We start from the raw sequence: 20979 nt of genomic DNA on the forward strand, positions 1-20979 counted from the left end.
TGTATGTGGACTGGTCTGTTGATATTGTACACACGCCTGACTTCTAAGTGTAACTTCCCTTAGTGTATGCCATCGGTGTTAGGTACTGGTGAATCCATCTTTCTGTGTGCTGTAGGTCTCTGTAAAATAATAGCTGTCAGCATTTTCTCAACTGTTGTAAATTGCACTAAAGATATAACATGCATGCAGTGTGTGCTGTCTGTCCTTCATTGTATGTTCATGTACATCCTGAAGCTCCAGAGACCATCCTTAGCACAAGGTTGACCATACTGTCTGCAACAATGTTGCCTCTAGTGCACCTGCTTTCCATTCCATCAGTATCTGTCTCTGATCCGCAGTCCAGCTGCCCTTCAAGAACCTAGGTCAAAGTACCTGATGGAAGGGTTTTGCATGTTGTTCTGTATGGGAAACACCTATGGCCAACATTCAAGGACACAGGGCTTACAAATTGTGCAGTGCATTTGGAAGCTGTAAAGTGACACAATTTGCTGTCAAATTGGATACTCTCCAGTTCATTTTGCAGGAAGATTCATAATCCAAGGATATTGTTTTTCAAATACAATTGAAAACTTTGTAAAATGTATTTTATAACCTGTTTCAACAAGAAGGGTAGCCATTCTGTCAACTGAGTGAAGGTGTTTTTCTAATTCATCTGCAATGTAACATTTAAGGTCGAACTAGGGGGGTCAGGGTGTGCTCACCCACTCCCTTCCCCCACCCCCACCACAATCCTTGGGACTGAGCCTCTGAGTCCTGTAATGGCGGCTACATAACATAATAAAGTTTTCTCAGATGCTATGGACAGCCAGTCATATTGTTTCAGTACCTCGTTGCCGAAATGGCTAACAGAAGAAAAAATGTCCTCAGCCAATCAGAAGCAACTATTCTTTTAATGTTTTAGGTACTGTGAAAGTACCATGGTACTACCACAGTGCCAAACTAGTATTTCTGAGGGTTAACCCCTTCATGCCCAACTCGAGCCCATCTTTAAACTCATATTTGCCAAAAATGTCTGAACAGATTTACCCCTTATCGTAAAAAGCATGCTTTTTGAGTAAAGTTCTGACTTTATGCCAAATTTGGTGAAATTCCGTTGATTCATTTTTTTTCTGTATCTGAGAGCATACTTTGATAAGGAAAATTTCATTTTTGCTCCCATTTTTGTTTGCCACCGCTTGACAGATTAGTGCAAAGCTTTTCATGAAGGGACCAAGGGGTTACCTTTTTTTGTAATACTTCATGCAAGTTTGTCAAATAGCAGCAAAGCTGTTGGAGAAACAAAACAAGTATTTCCTATGGAAAGTGAGACCTAATTCTAACTAAACTATAAATGATCCATTTTCATGTTAACTACTTTCGGTCTGTTCACAAAGGTAAATCTACATGTTACAAGTAAATTAACTCTTACCCTTTTGAGTACACTCAAATGTTGAATGGCCAAAAGTAGTTAAGTTAATCAAAAGTGTAGACTTACATGTCCTCACCCCCTGAAATAGGGGGTGGAATCAGTAAAACATCTATTAGTATGTCTGTTACTAGTAGTGACTTTAAAGGGGTATTTGATGTTCCAGACACTTTGTGAAAACTTTCACCATTAGGAAAGTTTAGGGAAAATATTTTTTGTGTTAAATGAACAAGTTACTTCTGCAACTCTTTCTGGTGGATACTCTAACTGCAGATTCCTCATCTTGTGTATACCCTGAAGCACCAGACTGGATCTGGAGATTTTCCTTGTGCACTCGTAGGTTGTGGCGCTCCACGTCGGGTCCATGCTGTCTCAGAAGTTATATCAGGCCACAATATAACCACCACCTCCTTGCATTGAGGTCAGTTGTATTCTGATATCTGTCCATGCCGTCTGACACAGAGCCCTTATGCCAGTGTGTAGATCTGTAATTTGTCATCTGTTTTCTATGGACCAAGATAGTCTACTACACAAAGCTGGGAGGAGGGTGAGTAGGTGAGGAATCAGTGGTCAGTTAAAGTATCCACCAGAAAGAGTGTTACTAAACGTAAGTAACTTGTTCTTCTGATACTTTTAACCACAGATTCCTCATCTTGTGAATAGATACCACAGCAGTACCTCCCTAGGCGGTGCACCTATGGAATGCCTCAGAAAAGGAAATCCTGTAGGACAGAATGGACCGAGTACCTCTCCCACCGGAGTTGACTGTGCAGGCAGTGGTGCTTGTGAATGCATGAACTGATGTCCATGTTGCAGCCTGGCAGATGTCCAATATGGCACTCCGCGTGCCAATGGAGTGGCAGCTTTGGCTCTGGTGGGCTGAACCGGTAGGCCTCCTGGAGGTTGCTTCTTAGCCAGTCCATAGCAGATATTGATACAAAGGATAATCCATCTGGAGATGGCCCACTTCTGCACAGCTCTTCCATTCTTGCTCCCATAGAACCCTACAAAGAGCTGATTCTCCACTCGATGGTCTTTGATACATTCAGTGTAAAAGCTCAGAGCTCTCTTCAGATTTAGGTCATGTAGTCTCTCTCCTTTCTTGGGTGGATGAGGTGAGCGAAGAACACTGACCATTCGACAGACTGCCTAGTGTGGAAAGGCTTTACAGCCTTCGGGAAGAAAGATATCTTAGTCTATAACACTAGCTGGTTTGGAAAGAAAATAGTGTATGGCTGCTGCTGTATAGAGAGCGATTGCATTCACTCATGAAATGAGCTTATGTGATCGCAAAGAGTAACGTTGTATTCAACGTGAGCAACCTTATAGGACGACTATGCCTTGGCTCGAATGGGATGCAGATATGGAAAGTGAGAACAAGATTGGGGTCCCACTGGGGCATCACGAAGGGCTTTAGTGGGAACATATGGGTCAGGCCTTTAAAAAAAGAAAAAAAAAAAAAAAATCACAACATGTGATTTAAATAAAGATGACCGATCAAGTTATCACATTAAGCTAATAAAGCCAACAAATACCCTTTAACTGTTGCCATATCGAGGTCCTGCAAGAGTTGGCTAGGTTGGGATGAACACCATACAACAAACTTCTACCAGTGTGCGGCATCAATGGTTTTAGTGGAAGGCTGCCTAGCTGCTAGAATGGCATTATCTACTTTAGGGGGAGATCAAAGGCCGTCAACATTTGCCACTCATGGCCAGAAGTTCTGGATACCCCACACTCCTGGCCCACTCTGGAACCACTGGGATGACTTGGCCCTGGTCCTTCCTGATCTTCTTCAGAATATTGGGCAGGAGAGGTAGTGGTGGGAAGGTTTACAGGAGTCCTGAGCTCAAATCTGTGCCCATTCTTTGTGGAGGTGAAAAGATCATGGTCCACTAGGCAATGCCGGCTGAGTTCATCTGTCCTGGCATTTAAAGATCCTGCCTGGTGCTGCACGATAAGGGAACTGCCCTGACGACTAGGTCAGTGTCAGAGGCTCCAAGCACAGGACCCAGAACCTCACTCCACATCCTGCTTGTTGCAGTACTACATGGCAATTGTGTTTTCCATGATAACATACACCCGTTCTCCCTTCATTGAAGGGAGAAAAACTTTCAGTGCCAAGCAAATCATCTTCTACTCCAACAATTGGAGATGGGTAGAGACTTCTGATCTCTACTTCTCCTTTATGATCTCACCAACCCAAGAGCAATGCCTCCGTGATGTTCATCGGCTCTTGGTGGGGCAGGGAGAGGTGTGTGACACCAATCTGATTTCAGTCATGCAACCACCACTCTGGATCTGTTGCAGTCTCCCCTGACAACTGGATGAAATTTGAGAGGCTCCCTTGATGCTGAGCTCAGTGAGATTTCAGATCCCATTGCAGAGTATGCATGTGCCACCTGGTGTGGTCCACTAGGAAGATTCAGGAGGTCAAGAAGCCTCAGAGTTCCTCTTACTGAAAACCAGGTCAACGGTTGAAATATCAGGGCCATAGCCCACATTTCCTGGGCTCATTGAGGCAGAAGAAAGGCTCAAAACACCGCTGTGTCCAGGATGGCTCCTGTGAAAGGGAGCCCCTGTGAAGAAGGTAGGTGGGACTTTGGCACGTTGATGGAAAATCCCAGAGATGTCAACAGGTCGGTCGTTGGCTCTACGTGCCTGGCAACTGTTTGTGATGAACCCGCCTTCAGCATCCAGTTTTCAAGGTATGGGAAGATTGGTATTCCCAATCCCAGAGGATGAGCAGCAACCACACCATTACTTTTGTGAACACCACAGGGGCACTGGTGAGGCAGAAGGGGAGCACTGCAAACTGAAAATGCTTTTTAACCTACCTGAAATCATAAGTAATATCTGTGGGACTGCAGGATGGGAATGTAGAAATGGGTGTCCTGCAAATCCACCCCACCATCCAGTTGCCGGGATCTAGAAATGACTGAATCTCGACCATAATGAGCATCTTCAACTTGCCCTTTTTGAGGAAGAGGTTCGGAGGGCAGAGTTCTGGGATAGGACTAAGTCTTTCAGCACCAGAAAGTAGCAGGAGTAATAGGCAGTCCCGGCTTCTAGTGTTGGTATCATCTCTACGGCTTACTTCTCCATGAGCGATTGTACCTTCTTTGCTGAATGGACAAGAGGTCCTCCGGAAGCTGCTGAGATGTAGGTGATAAGATTGGAGGGGTGGAAAGAGAGTGCACGGTGTAAGGAATGCATTTGGGTTCAATCTACTGGTGTAGGCTTGAACCATCAGGCTCTCAGGTGTCAGGTGATCCGAAACCAAAGTTGGACCCCCTGGAGCTGGTCTGCATTTTCTGGCTATTTGGCGGTTGGCACGAAGGCAAGATCCTGGCTTTGCTCATGTACCCCAAAGCGTGTCTATCAATGCCTCATTAAAAGGAAGTGATGGTTCCGAGGAGGTCTGCCCTGGCTGCAGTACCTCCACCAGTACATTGATTTGCATCTCTACTGAGGAAAAGGTGGAGGTCAAGCACTTCTGCCACCCTCCTTATCAACACTGAAAACAAGGCAGATTTCTCTGTAGGGCCAGGCATGGAGGGTGCAAATGTCAGGTGAGGGATCAAGTTTAGTATCCTCTTGGTGGTCTAAAAATATGTTTTTGCCATCTTATAGGAACCATGTGTTATTGCTGTCATCAAATTGTGGCTCCGGGCCTGATATGTTATGCTTATTTATATGGCACACAAGTCACTTGAGAAGGTATACTAGCACCTAAGAAGGAGGTGCTGTTCTGTCTGGCTCATATTGGAAGAGTTAGCTTTTTAGCTTCTGATTGAAACCTATAATGGATCTGGTGGCTCTGATGTGGAGGGGGAGATTGCTCCAGGCTTTTGGGGGTGAGATAAGAAAAGACAGCTCCTGGCTCTGACTCAACAATTCTGGGGAGGAGGCTGGCTGAGTGGAGGTTTCTGGCCTGGGTGTGAAACTTTGTGGCTGTTGAGGTATGCTGGGCCCTAGTTTTGTAGTGCTTTGTAAGAAGGTATATGTGAGGAGTTTGTAAAGGACGCATTTGTGGATTGGGAGCCAGTCAAGGCCCTTGACATGTTTGGATATGTACGTGCGGTGTGGTAGTTTGAGAGTGAGTCTTGAGGCTATGTTTTGTCAGAGTTGGAGCCTCTTTGTGAGTTGGGAGGTGATGCCCACATAAAACGGTGTTTCTCTAGGTCTTCCTGCTTATGATGAGAACTTGCATGATGAACCTTTGGGTGTCCCATTTGATCCATTTGAAGACTTGTTGAGTAGCTTGATGGTGTGGAAACAGGTGAATGCAAGATTTAGTTGTCAATCACAATTTCTAAGTTCCTCGCCAAGTTGGATGGGTGTGGAGTAAGTCCGAGCTTTGTGGGCTACCAGCTCAAGGCCAGAGAGAAGTGGCTTTCTCAAATAGGATCACTTCAGTTTTATCTTGTTTCAAGCAGTTGATTCTTTTCCAGTCCATGACCTCGGACGTGTAGATGATGAAGTTTGCTTGGGTTTTCGAGGTGTCTTCAGATAGGGAGAGAATGAACTGTGTGTCATTGACTTATGAGATTATACCATGCCTGTGTGTGCTGATGGTGAGAGGAGTCAGGTAGATGTTGAAGAGTGTGGGGCTCAATGAGGAGCTTTGAGGGACGCCTCAGATCTTGTTGAAAGTAGAGGGTGAAAATGAGGCTAATGTGACTATTTTGTGTTCATCCTGAAAGACGAAGCCTGGCTGTATATTCCAGTCTGAAGAAGGTGCTGGATGAGGAAGAGGTCGAAGACTGTGTAAAATGCTCCTGAAAGATTTTGTATAATGAGTACAGCTGTGCCCCCCCCCCCCCCATGTCCATGATGACATGGAAGTGGTTGGTCTCTATGATGAGGGTCGTCTCTGTGCTTTAATTAGGCCTGAATCCAGATTCAGAAGCGTCCAGGAGGTGGTTGGCATTGAATTGGTTGGCTAGTTTGGTGTTGATGAGCTTCTTTATGATTTTGCCAAGGTAGGAGAGGAGCTACATGTCTGTATTTGGCAAATGCCTTGGTGTCTGTGGAGGGTTTCTTCAGTAGAGGTAGGATGCAGGATGGGTGGTGCGCTTCCAAGAGCCCGGAAAGGTGGTAGTGGAGTGAGGGGCAATGACAATAGGCATGAAGGCTGTGTGCAAATGGGCTAAAGTCCTTTGGCAAAGATGAAGTATGGATTTGAAGGGTCTCCCATGTGGATAGTGAGAATTGTGTTGACAGTTTCTGTAATGGTGATGGAAGGTTATGGGGGATTCCTGGGTGTTCCTGTCCTCAAAGAGGAAGATTTCAAGGATGGAGGGCATAGTTGTTATAGATGGTTATTAACAAAGTGGGAGGGTAATGTGTATATCGCCAATTCAGCACATATCCACGGAATAGGAACTGTCAATTAATCCACATTGATGGCCAGTAAGCAGCAGTTTATAATGCAGGAACATATGAACTTGTCACCCTTCTTTATTGTCAAAGATTCTCCCACTGAACAGAGACCAAGCCAGCATATTTTTTTCTGAATGTGGGGACTTGATCAGGGCCTAAAAATGTGTGTGTGTGCACGCGTGCGCGTGTGTGTGTGTGTGTGTGTGTGTGTGTATATGTGTGTGTATATAAAGAAACAAAGGTTACAGGAACGTTATACTTAGGGTCACATTTTAAACGTACAAGACCATAGATATTCACCAGTTATAGTCCGTTATCTCAAGTAACTATAACTCATGTCCTAAGGTAACTATAACTCGCACCACCCCCGCCATGTACAGTTTTTCAGTCAAAAATGTCACTACAAATATTACAGTGATATCAATGATGTGATCAAAGACGTCATCATTACCGTAATTTATGGGGTAATTAGCAGTGCATGGCGAGGGTGCGAGTTATAGTTACCTTAGGGCACGATTTATAGTTACTTGAGATAACTCTGACTGGTGAATTTCTATGGTTTTGTACATTTAAAATGTGAGCCTAACTATAACCTCCCTGTAACCTTTGTTTTTTTTTTCAGAGAATTTCTAAGTTTTATTTTTTTTAATGTATAGTAATTTTCATTACTATAGGTTAACCCAACTACCACTGCGCACAGTATTTGGCTGTGCGCGGCGGCGGTTGGCCTGCTGTCAACCCCCTATAAGCACCCTGCTTTGCAGCGTACCCAGCCTTCACCTGTGCACAGCATGGGTTGCCCACAAGGATTGACCTGCAGCCAGTGCCTGCAGCCAACCCCCCCTAACCGTCTAACCCTAATCTGCACACAGCCCTTTGACTGTGCACAGCAGGACTTTGTTGTAGCCTATCTCTCTAGGTGTGAAAAGAGGTGTAAAAGGGTGTATCTGGGGTTGAGAGTGGCCGTGAGAGTGACTGGGTGTGAGAGTGCATACATCAGTGTTTTAGTGGGTATGTGGGTCTGTGAGTGGATTGCGTAGGTGTTTGAATCTGAGTGGGTCTGTAGGTGGGTTCACAACTGAGTGGGTGTGTGAGGGTCTGACTGCATCTGGGACTGGGTGCACGAGGGTCTTGGTGCATGAGTGGCTGACTGGGTGCACGAGTGGCTGACTGGGTCTGTAAGTGGGTGCTTAAGTGTCTGGGTGTGTGAGTGGGGGAAAGATTGAAAGCGAGAGACAGTGAAAGGGAGACAGAGTTTTTAAGGCTTTGATGTATGATATACTTAGAATGAGATTTATGCACAATTTTAAACTAAAAATTTATTTCTCATTTAAAAAGAGTGAGATCACCTTTTATTTGACACATCAACATTTTTACTTTAAAAAGAAAAGAGGGAGACAAGTCCAGCTGGACTCGAATCCTAACCGCTCAGTGTGAAGGTCTGTGACCTTCACACTGAACTATTCATGTTTTATGTTTTTTGACAGCTTTTGATTTTTAGCCCTTTAATGTCTACCTGGGACTGCGAGGGAGCCCTGGAGGGCTCCCCTGCAGTCCCAACATGTTTTTTTTTTTATATATACATATATATATATATATATATATAATATATATATATATTTTTTTTATATGTACCCTCTACAGGCTATCTGGAACCACGGGGAATCCTCAAGGCTTCCCCTGTGGTCCCACTGCTTCACCAAGCAAGGAGCTTCTTTAATAGCAGTTCCCTGCTTGGTGAAGCAAACCTTTCCTCTCTGTTCCATCCACTCATACCTGCGTGCAGGGAACAGAGATGAAAGCTCCACTATTTGACAGCGGGACCTGTGTGACAGGCTCGCTGTCAAACAGCGGGGTGTTTGCTGTGGCATGGCTGCAGCTTTAAAGCAAACAGCTATGTCCCAGGGCTGGGCACCCCGGGACATAGCAGCAGCCGGCCCTGTGTGGGGGGTGGGGGAGATGGCAGTCCCCAGGGCTAATGTGAAGAAAGCCCTGGGAGGTGGTGGACCCTGAAGCTAATGGTGGTCCAAAATGGACCCCCTTTGTATTGTTTACTCTTTGCCCCAGGGATGCAGGGGGTGGGTGAGCCCTCCCGTATTATAAGTGTGAAGCCCAGGGGAGGTGGTGGTCCCTGGGCTGTGGGGGAGGCTGACAAATTTGGTGTCATTCCGTCCAGTGGTTTTGGCATTATCGCGGTCCAATTTTTCCTATAGGAATTAACATTGGAAACGCTCTAAATTCGTGAAAATTCATCAAGCAGCAAGCAAAAATCATAATAAACAGCTTTTTCTATAGAAACTAGGTCCCAACTATAACTATCTAGTGGCGACCGCTACTATATTATTTTTATATATATATATGTATGTGTACATATATATATATATATATATATATATACATACATACATAATCAGTACACGCCCAAAAAAGATTTGTATTTTTTTTTACTAAAAAGTGAACATGTGTACATTCATATGGTCCAATCTTATACTTTTTTTTATATCAATCTTTTTATAATTTGACATTTTTCTCTTATTGTCTATTTTTCTAGAACACCCAACACAATAAGCAAATTCATTGTCGTAATAGGTACAATCAATTCATTCCTCTAGACCATCATCCCGTGCTTCTGTGATTTTCAATAAATAAAAATCCCATCCTCCGAACATATTTTCATTATGTACACCTCGTTTGCTCCATAGAATATAAATTAATGCAATATGTCTTGAGTAAATTTATAAAAGTGCTTACTAAACACAGTGTTGTTGAGCAAAATAGACAAAAGAAACCATTGCCTTATTCATACATTCCGCCAGTATAGGACTAATAAAAACCATTATTGTTGTTCTGTTAATATTGATAGCATCTCTGCCAAGTACCATTGTTGCCATTGGAGTGTATAGTTGTTGTAGATAGTGTTGATTTTGTTGGTGAAGTAATTAGAGAGTTGGGAGCAGAGCTCCTGTGATGGGGTGGTGGGCGTGGAGCTCCCAGGAAGGGATGTTAATTCCATCACAATGACGAAGATTTCTTTCTAGGTGTTTTTGATCCGCTTGGTGAGGAATAGGTGCTTCTGATTAATTAGTGGTAAATCGGAAGTACTACTTTGTAGGTGTCTCCGATGTTGCCATTTGATCTGCTAGCAAGGACGTTTGGTGAGTCTGAAGCCATCTGTATAGGAGCTTGCTTGTGGCTTGGACAGGCATGTGGAGGTGTTTAAGGGGAGCCAGGGTATCTGCTCAGGTTGTGAACAGTGTGCTGAGGTTCATGATGGAACAGGTGAGGTTGTTAAGGTGGGGGGGAGAATCGTGACTGAAGCTTGGTGATCCAGATGTCTTCGGTGATCCTGTTCCGGATGGGCTGGGAGGTCTGAGTCTGAGGGATTCTAGACTTGTTGGGGAGCTGCAGGCTGAAACTGATGAGAGAGTGGTCAGTTGAGGTTAGTGGGGCCATCTTGTCCCCCATGATGTTACTAAACTTGGTGAGAAGAAGGTTGAGGAGGTGTCCTGCTGCATGGGTAGGGTCATTTATTCGTTGGGTGAGGTCTACAATACTTTGGTGTTCCTGTAGATGTGTGGAGTCTGTCAGTTTGGTCCATTACGTGAAAGCTAAGGTCGCACAGTAGAGTGAAGAGTCTAGATGCACGAGCCAGAAGGGCAATGAAGTCTGCTAGTGTGGAGCTGAAGTTGTATCTCAGCTTGGGGACCAGTAGGGTAGGACTTCTCCCAGGGCGGTGGTGCTCGAGATGTTCTAGGTGGTCACTGGTATTGGCTGAGGTGATGAAACAGCTGATTTTCTCCCTGTGTTTGTTGGTTGTATCTTGTTTGGTGATCTTGTAGCAGAGGGAGATGGCCACTGCAATGTCTGGCTCTGATGCCGGGCTAACCCAGGTTTTGTTGGGAACTCTAAATCTGGGGAACGGCCATGCAGAAGATCCCAATCTTTTATGTCTTGTTTGGGAAGCAGTGTTTAAGAGTAGGCAGGTGAGAGTGGAGTGTATGTTGTCCATGGTGATGTTGGGATGGTTGAGGTATAGGCAATGAGCGGTGAATGGTAGGTTGCTGGGTGATGGTTGGAGGAGCAAAGGAGGAATGGCTGGAGGCTAAGGCAAACACACTTTCGGTTCATGTGGGGAAGGCCAGAGCACCAGCTCTCATGGGTGTCGGGAGTTCATAGCAAGGAGAACATTTGCTGAGTAATGTCTCAGGCTACGATGTATGGCTAGCGGACCAGTGTTCCTGGCACTGCGCATGGTCTGGCTCAGACGATGTGACTTTGGCACATAAGCAACATGTCAGATGCACGCTCCTGCTGTGGCCATTATTAAGGTCTGGGTCTGAGAGGAGGAAAGGTCGCCCAGGAGCAGATGAGTGCAGAGTGTGAAAGAACCAGAAAAAGAGAAAACAAGAATGAGGTAAATGAAGCACAGATGGAAGGAAAAGAGGCAATCAAAGGAAAAGTGAAAAGATAATGAAAATGAGGCAAGAGTGGAAAAAAAGAGCTGAAAAGGGCCAAAAGCAACTCGGAGCAGAAAAGCAAAAAGTGAAGAAAGACTAAAAGTGGGCGAAAAGAGGGAAAATGCAGCAGAAACTTGATGCAAAAACAGCAGATGTATTGGAACCAGGGGAGTTCAGAAGGCAAAGGAAACTGGGGACCTCAGGCGAGTGCGCGATATATCAAAGTTCTGGTCTGAGGATACTGGTAAGGTGAGCAGGAAAGGCCAGACAGCACCTTCTATTGACATGTTCACCCTGCAGCCACCGTAAAGGATATCTGGTCGGTGGGGCATGGACAGGATAAGGCGTGCAGAGCAGCCTCGAGAGATGGGAAGTGGGGGCAGGAGCTGGTACGTGTGAGACCAAAGAAGAGAAAACCAGCATGAGGTAAGCAAATTAAGGGTGGGAGGAAAAGAGGCAACCTGACAATAAGTGAAAGGATATCAAAAATGGAGTAGAAGTGTAGAAAAAAAAAATAAGGTGCTCAAAAGGAATAACAGTGAAAAAGAGCTGAAAGGGGCAAAAGTGAAAAAGAGCAAAAGAATGGGCACAAGTGAAGAAAAAGAGTGACAGCGGGGCAACATAGAAAAGAAGGGCCAAAGCTGGGAAAAACAGGAGGCGGGTATGGCAGAGAGACTGGAGAAGAGCAGGTGCAAAAGTGCCAGAAGTCGGGAGAGGTCAGAAAGCAAAGGAGGCTGGGCCTCACGTGAGCAAAACGAGCAGAGGCTCCAAATGTTCAGGCGTTATCAGCAAACAGACCACTTCCCAGCAGGTAAGGTGGTTAGGCAGGGCCCTCCGCACCTTCCAGGAGAATCTATGGTGAAAGCATGTTAGAGTGGGAATGTATGAGTGGTCATGACCTTGAACAAGGTCATGGTGGATTTGCTTCAGAGTCCGAGAGGACTACGGGGTCTTCCTTCCCAGTCCTTAATAAAAAATAAAAAAAAGTCAGAGCCCTAGTCATAAGGCCACTGTAGCTTACACCACCCATTGCCCCTGAAAGCGCTACCAATAATAGAACCAACACAACCAATAACATCACATTACAACAAGTTTGATAAGTCAGACTATCAAGCCCCTAAAGCTATAACAATGGCTTGGGCGGCAGATATTGGCCATTTTAATGTATGATGAATTAATAAATAACTGATGACAAACAGTGCCACCATGTGGCAACCTGTCATAAGTGCCAGTGCGGACAATTAAGTGCAGAGTACTAGAAACCATAGGCTCAAATTAAGTACTGGGTCTACCTTTGGCGTTGACCATGTCCAGGATCCTGGCACAGGTTTCAGTGCCATATGGGGAGTCTGAGCAGGTGTCTGCCCGAGAGTCAGGACTGGCACCAGAACACGGTCGAGAGACGCAGTCTGCATCGGAGAAGGACCCGCCAGCCATAACCCGACTGGAGGTCTCCTCTGATCCACAGGGCCTGGAGGTGTGCCAAAGGAATCCAGAAGGATATCACAACAGAGCCTTCTTGAGCTTTTTAATCTGTTGTGGCTTTGTGGATAGCCCCATGAGCTGAAGCTGTGCGGAGATATGTTCCAAAGTCGGGGGGGAGCAAGCCTTTTAGATACCCTGATGGCCACAGGACCTCTCCTGATGAGAATAGTGAGAAGAAGAGGAGCAGTGTTTTGTTGTCTTGTGTTTCTTCTTTTTTGTTTTACCTGAAGACTTGGTTTTTGGGGTGGGGGGGGAGAGGGGGGGAGCAACCTCCCCAGGGAAAGGTGAGGAATCTGCAGTTAAGTTTACATCAAAAATTAATAACAATTAATTTTATATATTTATCTAAAATGTAGATTAATATAAAACTATTTATAACATTAAAACCTCATTTTAAATAACAAAAATTAATGTTTGATACTAAATTAAAATAAACATGTTCATTCTAAATTTAAATTAAGGGAACAAATCCCACTTAAACGAAAAACGTACTTTTTAAAATTGTTACAAATTATAAAAAATGATGTATAGGATTAATTAATTTATGTTAATACTCAAATAACTAATGTTACATTAATTCTTTTAAATTTAAAAAAGGTTGTTAAAATATGTAAAAAACAATAATTTTAAATTTGTTAAATATTAAATTAAATTTATTATTAATATTTTAAATAGCTTAATTGCGATGATGGGTTACTACAGATGATGGCTACAATTCCTGGCTACAATTCCATAGAAAACTGAAGGCAGTAGGGGGGTCACCTGCACCCCCATGATGGTGCTTCTCGGCATCCTGGCTGAGTGGGAGGGGAACACTTATACCAAAGCTCTGGTGGGGCTTTGGTTCCAGGTGACCAGACAGGACATTGCAATTAGATGGAATGCCAAGGAACCCCCCTCATGTGACAAACTGTCAAAAGGGAATGGACAGATGTTCATCTGCAGCAAAAACAGTTTATAAACTGCGTGGATGTGAGAAGAAATATACTGTGGGATGTATGGACCACAGCGGGGCTCAGGATGGACAGGACTGTACAGCCCTTGGGTCATGGCAAATGTCTCCTTTTATAAATCTGATCTCACTTCATCCTCAGGGAAATGGGTGGTGGGTGGAAAAGTAAGACCTGCAACTATACGACCTAATGTTTGTCTGACATCTGAGCGACTTGATTTTACCTACAATTCACACTGTGTCCAATGCTTTATTCACGTACCGCTTACTGGAAACTAATAAAAGATATGCTATTAAAAAAATGCTCAAATTTAATTTGTTTTAACATTACTTCCTATAGGGGGGGTTATTTCACGCCCCTACCTCCATTATTTTCTGTGGAGTGTCGCAGCCCCAGTGGTTGGCCGTGTGTGGTGCTGGAGTGCATTTTCAGATTTCCTTTGGGTTCTTTTTGGCTGTCGTAACTATAGAAGAGTAGTTTATAAATAGCAATGGATTCACTCTTAGGTGGGTAAATATTGCTCTGTAAATCCCTCCCTGGCCCTGCTCCAACACTTTCTTACTCCTCACAAAACACCTCCGCTTTAGTAGTACGTACTCCCCTATTTTCCACCCACCCACCTCTCCCACATTTACTGCTAAAACATACACTTGCATCTGCGGAGATCTCAGCTGTGGATATCACTGCATATACTGTAGACCTCTCCACATAGGAATGTGAAGAGCATGTTGTAGTATGTTAGTAGTACTATTGGGGTACTAAAAAAAAATCAGTTTATGAATAGGTCATCATTAAATATTAAGAAAGACCAGAGAATCTGGTGTCTCCTAATGTGGGGTAGAAGATGAGCAGTACTTCTTCTGGAGAGTTTGCGGGTTCAGAAATACTTTGACTGGTATCATACCGCCTAACAGTTGCATGGCCCCAGTTTCTCCGTTACTAGTGTCTTTACTTAGTAACTTCCCTGCTGTTCTGCAGAAGTAGGTGTTGGCATGTGGTGCCACATAATGCCTCTTCCTTTTCTCCTGCATAACACAACTTCTACTGGGCAGGACCTATTAATCCCTGTGTGTATGGCTTAAATGGCCCCATTCTCTGCTAGTCCATCATTGCTCCCTCTAGCACCTTCCACGCCTCATTTATATAAACTACAGAACCAGCTGTCTGTCTTGATGACTTTAAATCATCAAAGTTATTGTTCCCTTCTTGAAAGTCTCCTTTATAGCACCCCCCTCCCCCCTTATAACTACCACATTTTGGCAGCTCCAGAATGTCTGGGGAAAAAACACCTTGAATTACTGGTTGCAGACTGACTCACTATCTCTCCACTTTCAATCACTGTAGTCTGTGGCATTCTGCTTTTCTGCAACTTCACTCCATGAAAATAGATTTGACATGTCTCCAGTGTTCTCCTTTCTGTTCGCCACACTATCCTGTCTTTATTCTCTTTGATTTCTGTCTGGCTTTAGACACAGTCTATAACAAAACATCTGTGGTAAAAACTGTTGCACAATGAAGAAACATGAATAAATATGATTACTCCAATAGGAGAAAGCTTGACACATTTCTCTCATCATTACATCGAAGAACTTCCTGCAATAGCACTTAGTACTTTAAAAAGTTGCAGCTTTCTTGTTTCCATTTACAAAAACAAGATTAATTCAATTTTCCTGTTTCTTTTCATTCTGCAGCATCTCTACCAAAGGTTGGAAGTATAAAAGAGAATGAGTCCCATACAAGTGCATGGAAAAAACAGTCAAAAATCTTCAGAAGTACAAGGCGATTCGCCTGCACGGAGTGTGGCAAGAGGTTCAACAAAAAGGCACTTCTAGTGGCACATCAAAGAACCCATGATGGGCTGAGGCCTTTTCCCTGCACCGAATGTGAGAAGAGCTTTACTAGACTGTCTTACCTTAGAAATCATCAGACAGAACATACAGGAATCCGCCCCTTTCACTGCAATGTGTGTGAGAAGAGCTTTATGCAAAGTGCGCATCTTCTAGGACATCAAGGTGTACACACTGGAGAGAAGCCATATCAGTGCCAGGAATGTGAGAAGAGTTTTACTCGGAGGCAATACCTAAAACATCACCAAAGAATCCACGCAGGAGATAGGCCCTTCCATTGCACAGAGTGTGAGAAGAGCTTTTTTGATAAATGGTACCTTCTACAGCACCAAAGAACACACACAAAGGTGAAGCCTTATCCTTGCAGTGAATGTTCGAAGAGCTTCAGCCTGAAGTCCAATCTTCAAAGGCATCACAGAATCCACACCGGAGTTCGGCCGTACAGCTGCACCGAGTGTGAGAAAAGCTTCACTACAAAAGCAAATCTTCTAAGACACCAAATACTTCACACAGGGGTGAGGCCTTTCCACTGCACAGAGTGTGAGAAAAGCTTTGTTCAAAAATCAGATCTGCTGCATCACCAGAGTAAACATACAGGATTGAGGCCCTTTCAGTGCAATGAGTGTGAGAAGAGCTTCATTCGAATGCCAGAGCTTCGAAATCATACAAGAACACACACGGGAGAAAGGCCCTATCACTGCGCCAAATGTGAAAAGAGTTTCTTTCAAAGGCAAGATCTTGTAAAGCACCTACGAATACATACAAGAGAGAAGTAATTTCACTGCACCATATGTAATAGGAACTTTGCATTGAAGCCAAATCTTCAAAAGCACAATTTAATACATAGTAGAGTGGCAATACAGAAGAACCCACAAGAGGTGAGGCACCTTTCAGTTTCCATTGCAATTAACAACTTCTCCGGCACCTGAGAATCCACATGGATTAGGCCCTTTCCATACACAAAGTGTAAGAACAGAAATTGGAGTATTTAAAAAGGTTTACTGTGAAATAGTCATTTCAACAGCACCTGGAAATTAAAAGTCACAAAGCAAATTCATAGATATGTCGCACAAGATTGTGAGTAGTTCACAGATTTCTAAGGCCAAACATGTTTCAATACAATCTCTGCACTAAAAGGTATCAGGAGAAACAGTCAATCAGCAGGACTGAAGGTCACAAAGAGATTCTACAGCCCCGCGACAAGCTGCAATAGGGCAGAAGGATGCATTGGAGATCTATAAATGTATGATTTATATAACTATACAATAGCAATGGCAGTAAACTATCAGCAGGCTTGCGTACTGCGAAAATAATTCAGATGGGAATGAAGAAATGCAGAACATACAGCGAGGTCCCTTATTCATTCCAACTTCATATTCAATAAAGTAAGCAGGACCAGCACAGACACATGGTGCTTAGGGGACACCACTTCTAGCTTTCCTCATGTCAACCCTGGTGGCTACTGTAAAAAGACCTAAAACAAACACCTGTTAGTAAGTAAAATGGCATTTCAGGAATGACAAAGAACAGGCAGTAGAAAAGTAACCAGCCAAAGGGGAGAGCACAGAAGAAGAGACTAGCAAGGCTTGCCAAGGCCTAATCTTTACTAGGTAAGGCATCTGACCAGGGAGATCAGAGGGGAAATCTGACAGTGCCAAGGATGGAAGAAGCCCGTGGTACACATGGGCTAAAAGAATGAAGAAAAGTAACACAGTACTTCAGTCAATATTGGGCTCTGATGTAATCCTGTAACTTGTGCAAGTGCATGGAAAAAACAGTCACAAATCTTCAGAAGTACAAGGCGATTCGCCTGCACTGAGTGTGACAAGAGGTTCAACAAAAAGGCACTTCTAGTGGCACATCAAAGAACCCATGATGGCCTGAGGCCTTTTCCCTGCACCGAATGTGAGAAGAGCTTTACTAGACTGTCTTACCTTGGAAATCATCAGACAGAACATACAGGAATCCACCCCTTTCACTGCAATGTGTGTGAGAAGAGCTTTATGCAAAGTGAGCATCTTCTAGGACATCAAGGTGTACACACTGGAGAGAAGCCATATCAGTGCCAGGAATGTGAGAAGAGTTTTACTCGGAGGCAATACCTAAAACATCACCAAAGAATCCACGCAGGAGATAGGCCCTTCCATTGCACAGTGTGAGAAGAGCTTTATTGATAAATGGTACCTTCTACTGCACCAAAGATCGCACACAAAGGTGAAGCCTTATCCTTGCAGTGAATGTGTGAAACGCTTCAGCCTAAAGTATGAAGAAAAGTGATGCAGGGCTTCAGTCAATATTGAGTTCTGATGTAATGGTGTAACTTGCGCAATGAGGACACACATTTTCACAAAAGGCATTATTGTGCTTAGTGGTGCTTCTACTTGGAAGTGTGGGCTCCCTGTCCCTTCAGCACTTTTCTTTTTCAGGAGCACTAATTTTATTTACTGCAATTCCTACCTTGATTTCCTTTCTTACAACGCTCAACTCAAATATCTGCCTGAAAAACTAACACCCACGGCTGCTCAGCAACCCTATAAGCTAAGAACGCAAGACATGATTTTAAGCAACATCAACCTCCTCACTGGAGCGTGGACGACACGAGGTAGTGACTGTGACACTCATTCTGATTGGCTGTTAGTGCCACAAAACATGTAATTTGCAGAATATATTGAAACAGATGAAACCTGTCAACATTTTCCTTGGGTCTGGCTGAAGTAGTTTCGGTCTGTAAGAAATGTATTAAGAAAATGCCATGTGATGTAATTTACTCTATAACAGCCAAGCGATAAAGAAATTCTAGGGGAGCTAGTGAGAGTTGGGTGATGGTGGTGATTCTCCAAATAAGATGTTTACTTTCATATATGGCTCTCTATCAAATTCACTGTAGCTGTGCAAATATAAAGAAAGGACAACTTTCATCTTGAGATGTTTTTCTTTTATTTATGTTTTCTTCATGGAGATTTTTATGTGTGGACCAGGTCAGCTGAGACATCCGAGCAACGTAGACGCGCAGCCAATGATAACAATATTAGTATTACCACGTACGCATACAGAGAGAATTTAAGCGTTATATTGATCTGTAGCAGCAGCTATAGGGGGAATCCTGGACCAGATCAAAAGTTTTTTTTTTCCTTCTAAATCTTCAACACAGTATGAAATTGAGAAGCATCACATTAGGGAATTTGTGCCCTTGACTTCATATGGAAATATATAGGTGTCTGAAGGCATCAGGAGAGCAGCATATCTGAAGCTGGTCTCCTCCGCCTCACTTCAGGATGGAAATATCGCATTTGTATTGCAACGCAGGCGTCATGCTGGTGCATGTAACTGCCTGTGTGGTCTTTCCATTCCACAAATGTAACTAAAAATAAGCTGAACGCTCTCCAGGGTGAAAGCACAAATCCATTCCCCAAATAACTGGAGAGCAAGCAGCATTGCTGGGGCAGAAGAGGACTATATCTGCAAGACAATGCAGTATTCTTTATTAAAGAGGTGCATCTTCAGTCCTTTCCTAAATTTGGGCAGGGTTGGGGTGGTTCTGATGAATACAGAAATGTTATTCCAGATCTTAGGTGCATAGATGAAAAGCACTGTGATTGTGTTTTGTTTTTTTTGTTTACAATTCTTTGACTCTAGTCTGATGATGTGCCAAATGATAATGGCCACCGGATAGGCATGCTTTGAAAAAGTTACAAAGATGGTGCGGACCGGCAAGACCCATAGCCTGATACGTGCAGCGATATGTAGGATGCTCTCGGGGTTGGAGGGCAAGTAATGTGGAGTCCCGGAGGCCGAGGTGTAAGGCATTATCACAATCCAGATGCAAGAGTATGAGTGCCTGAACAGCAGTTCTGGTGTCACTTTCTGGGACGAATGGTTGCAATTTCTTTGAGAAACCACTACCAGGACATCTTAGTTTTCCTGTTGGTATGTTCCTTGAAGATGAAGTAGTCTGTGCCCCAGGTGAAATCAATCATGTTCAAGTCTGGGAGTTTGCTCAACATCCTGTGATTCTGGGCAAATCAATTAATCTCCCGGTGCCTACATTTCAGCGCGTTGAGACCCTCGTGGGTTATTTGCTGCGCTTTACAAATTCTGGATTTATTCAAGTGACTTATCATTAGGCAAAAGTTGGGTTACAAAGTTGTCAAGGTTCACATCATTGAGCCAGGTTTTGACCAACTGGCGCTTGTTGTCCTGGCGACTAACTGTAATTCTATTTTGGTGGTAATCTAACACTACAATGAATCCACTACAGTGAGGGAACACTAAAAGTTAACTACAACACATTTACCACTACAGCAAGTTAAGTTACAACAAAGTAAACTATACCAAAATGTATTTAAGGGTTTAACTGTGGGTAATGGCTAGGGGTAGAAAGTGTTTTTATGGTTGAGGGATGGTTAGTGATACAATATAGTGGGGGCTTTAGGGTTCAGGGATGGGTAAGTGGTAAGGGTAGTAAGGAGTTTTAGGGTTCAGGAATAGGTAGTAGCAAGGAGTAGTAAGCAGTTTTTGGAGTTCAGGGATGGGTAGTGTTGCAGGGTTCTTAGGGTTCAGGCCTGGGTGGTGGTAAGGAGTGGTAAGAGATTTTTAACTTTCAGGGATGGGTAATGTATAGGGCTAGAAAGGGATGGTTGGCGTCTAAGGGCAGTTAGGGATGTTTAGGGCCCAGGGATGGGTGGTTCTAAGGAGTAGTAAGGTTTTAGTGTTCAGTGATGGACAGTGAATATGGGTATTAAGGAGCTTTAAGGTGTCATGGATGGGCATTGTAAAGAGTTTTTAGGATTCTGGCATTGAGGGTGATAATGGGTATTGAGGGTTGTTTTCCGGGTTCATAGTTGTTTAGTAGAGTATAGGGGTAGTAAGGGTTTGTAGAGTTCAGGGTAGTGTGTAGGGGTTTTAGGTTCAGGGAAGGGTGGTGTATAGAGGTAGTTAAAATATTTTAGTTTTAGGGTTTTGTAGAGGTCAGTAATTCTTGGATGCATTATACATGTATATATGTGTGTGTGTGTCTCTCTCTCTCTATATATATATATATATATATATATATATATATATATATATATATAATATGTATATAATATGTTCGATGGCATGTGTACCTGCAGATACACATGCTGTGCATTATCCTGCCATCTAGTGTTGGGCTCGGAGTGTTACAAGTTGTTTTTCTTTGAAGAAGTGTTTTCGAGTCACAGGATCGAGTGACTCCTCCTGTTCGGTTCCATTGCGCATGGGCATCGAGTCCATTTTTAGATTGTTTTCTTTCTGCTGTCGGGTTTGGACGTCTTTCCTCTCGCTCCGAGATTTCGATTCGGAAAACTTTGTAAAACTCTCTTTTCGTCGGTATTGTATCGATCGGGTTTATAATCTTCCATTGACACAGCACTTCTGTCAGAAAAACAACTTTGTTCGCCCTTTGGGGCGCGTGCCCAACTCGGGCC

General features: G+C 43.7%; 1 protein-coding gene across 1 annotated transcript in view; it reads left to right on the forward strand.

The window, feature by feature from the left end:
• The window catches only part of LOC138248862 (zinc finger protein 502-like), a 118269-nt gene extending 99838 nt beyond the window's left edge, over positions 1-18431 (forward strand). The window contains exon 11 of the mRNA XM_069202818.1: positions 15377-18431. Within this exon, the coding sequence (XP_069058919.1) occupies positions 15377-16308 (932 nt within the window). The 3' untranslated portion in view covers positions 16309-18431. The remainder of the gene's footprint in view (positions 1-15376) is intronic.
• The last annotated feature ends 2548 nt before the right edge of the window (positions 18432-20979 follow it).

The sequence above is a fragment of the Pleurodeles waltl genome, chromosome 8 (genome assembly GCF_031143425.1).
Source record: "Pleurodeles waltl isolate 20211129_DDA chromosome 8, aPleWal1.hap1.20221129, whole genome shotgun sequence".
In the NCBI taxonomy this organism is placed as follows: domain Eukaryota; kingdom Metazoa; phylum Chordata; class Amphibia; order Caudata; family Salamandridae; genus Pleurodeles; species Pleurodeles waltl.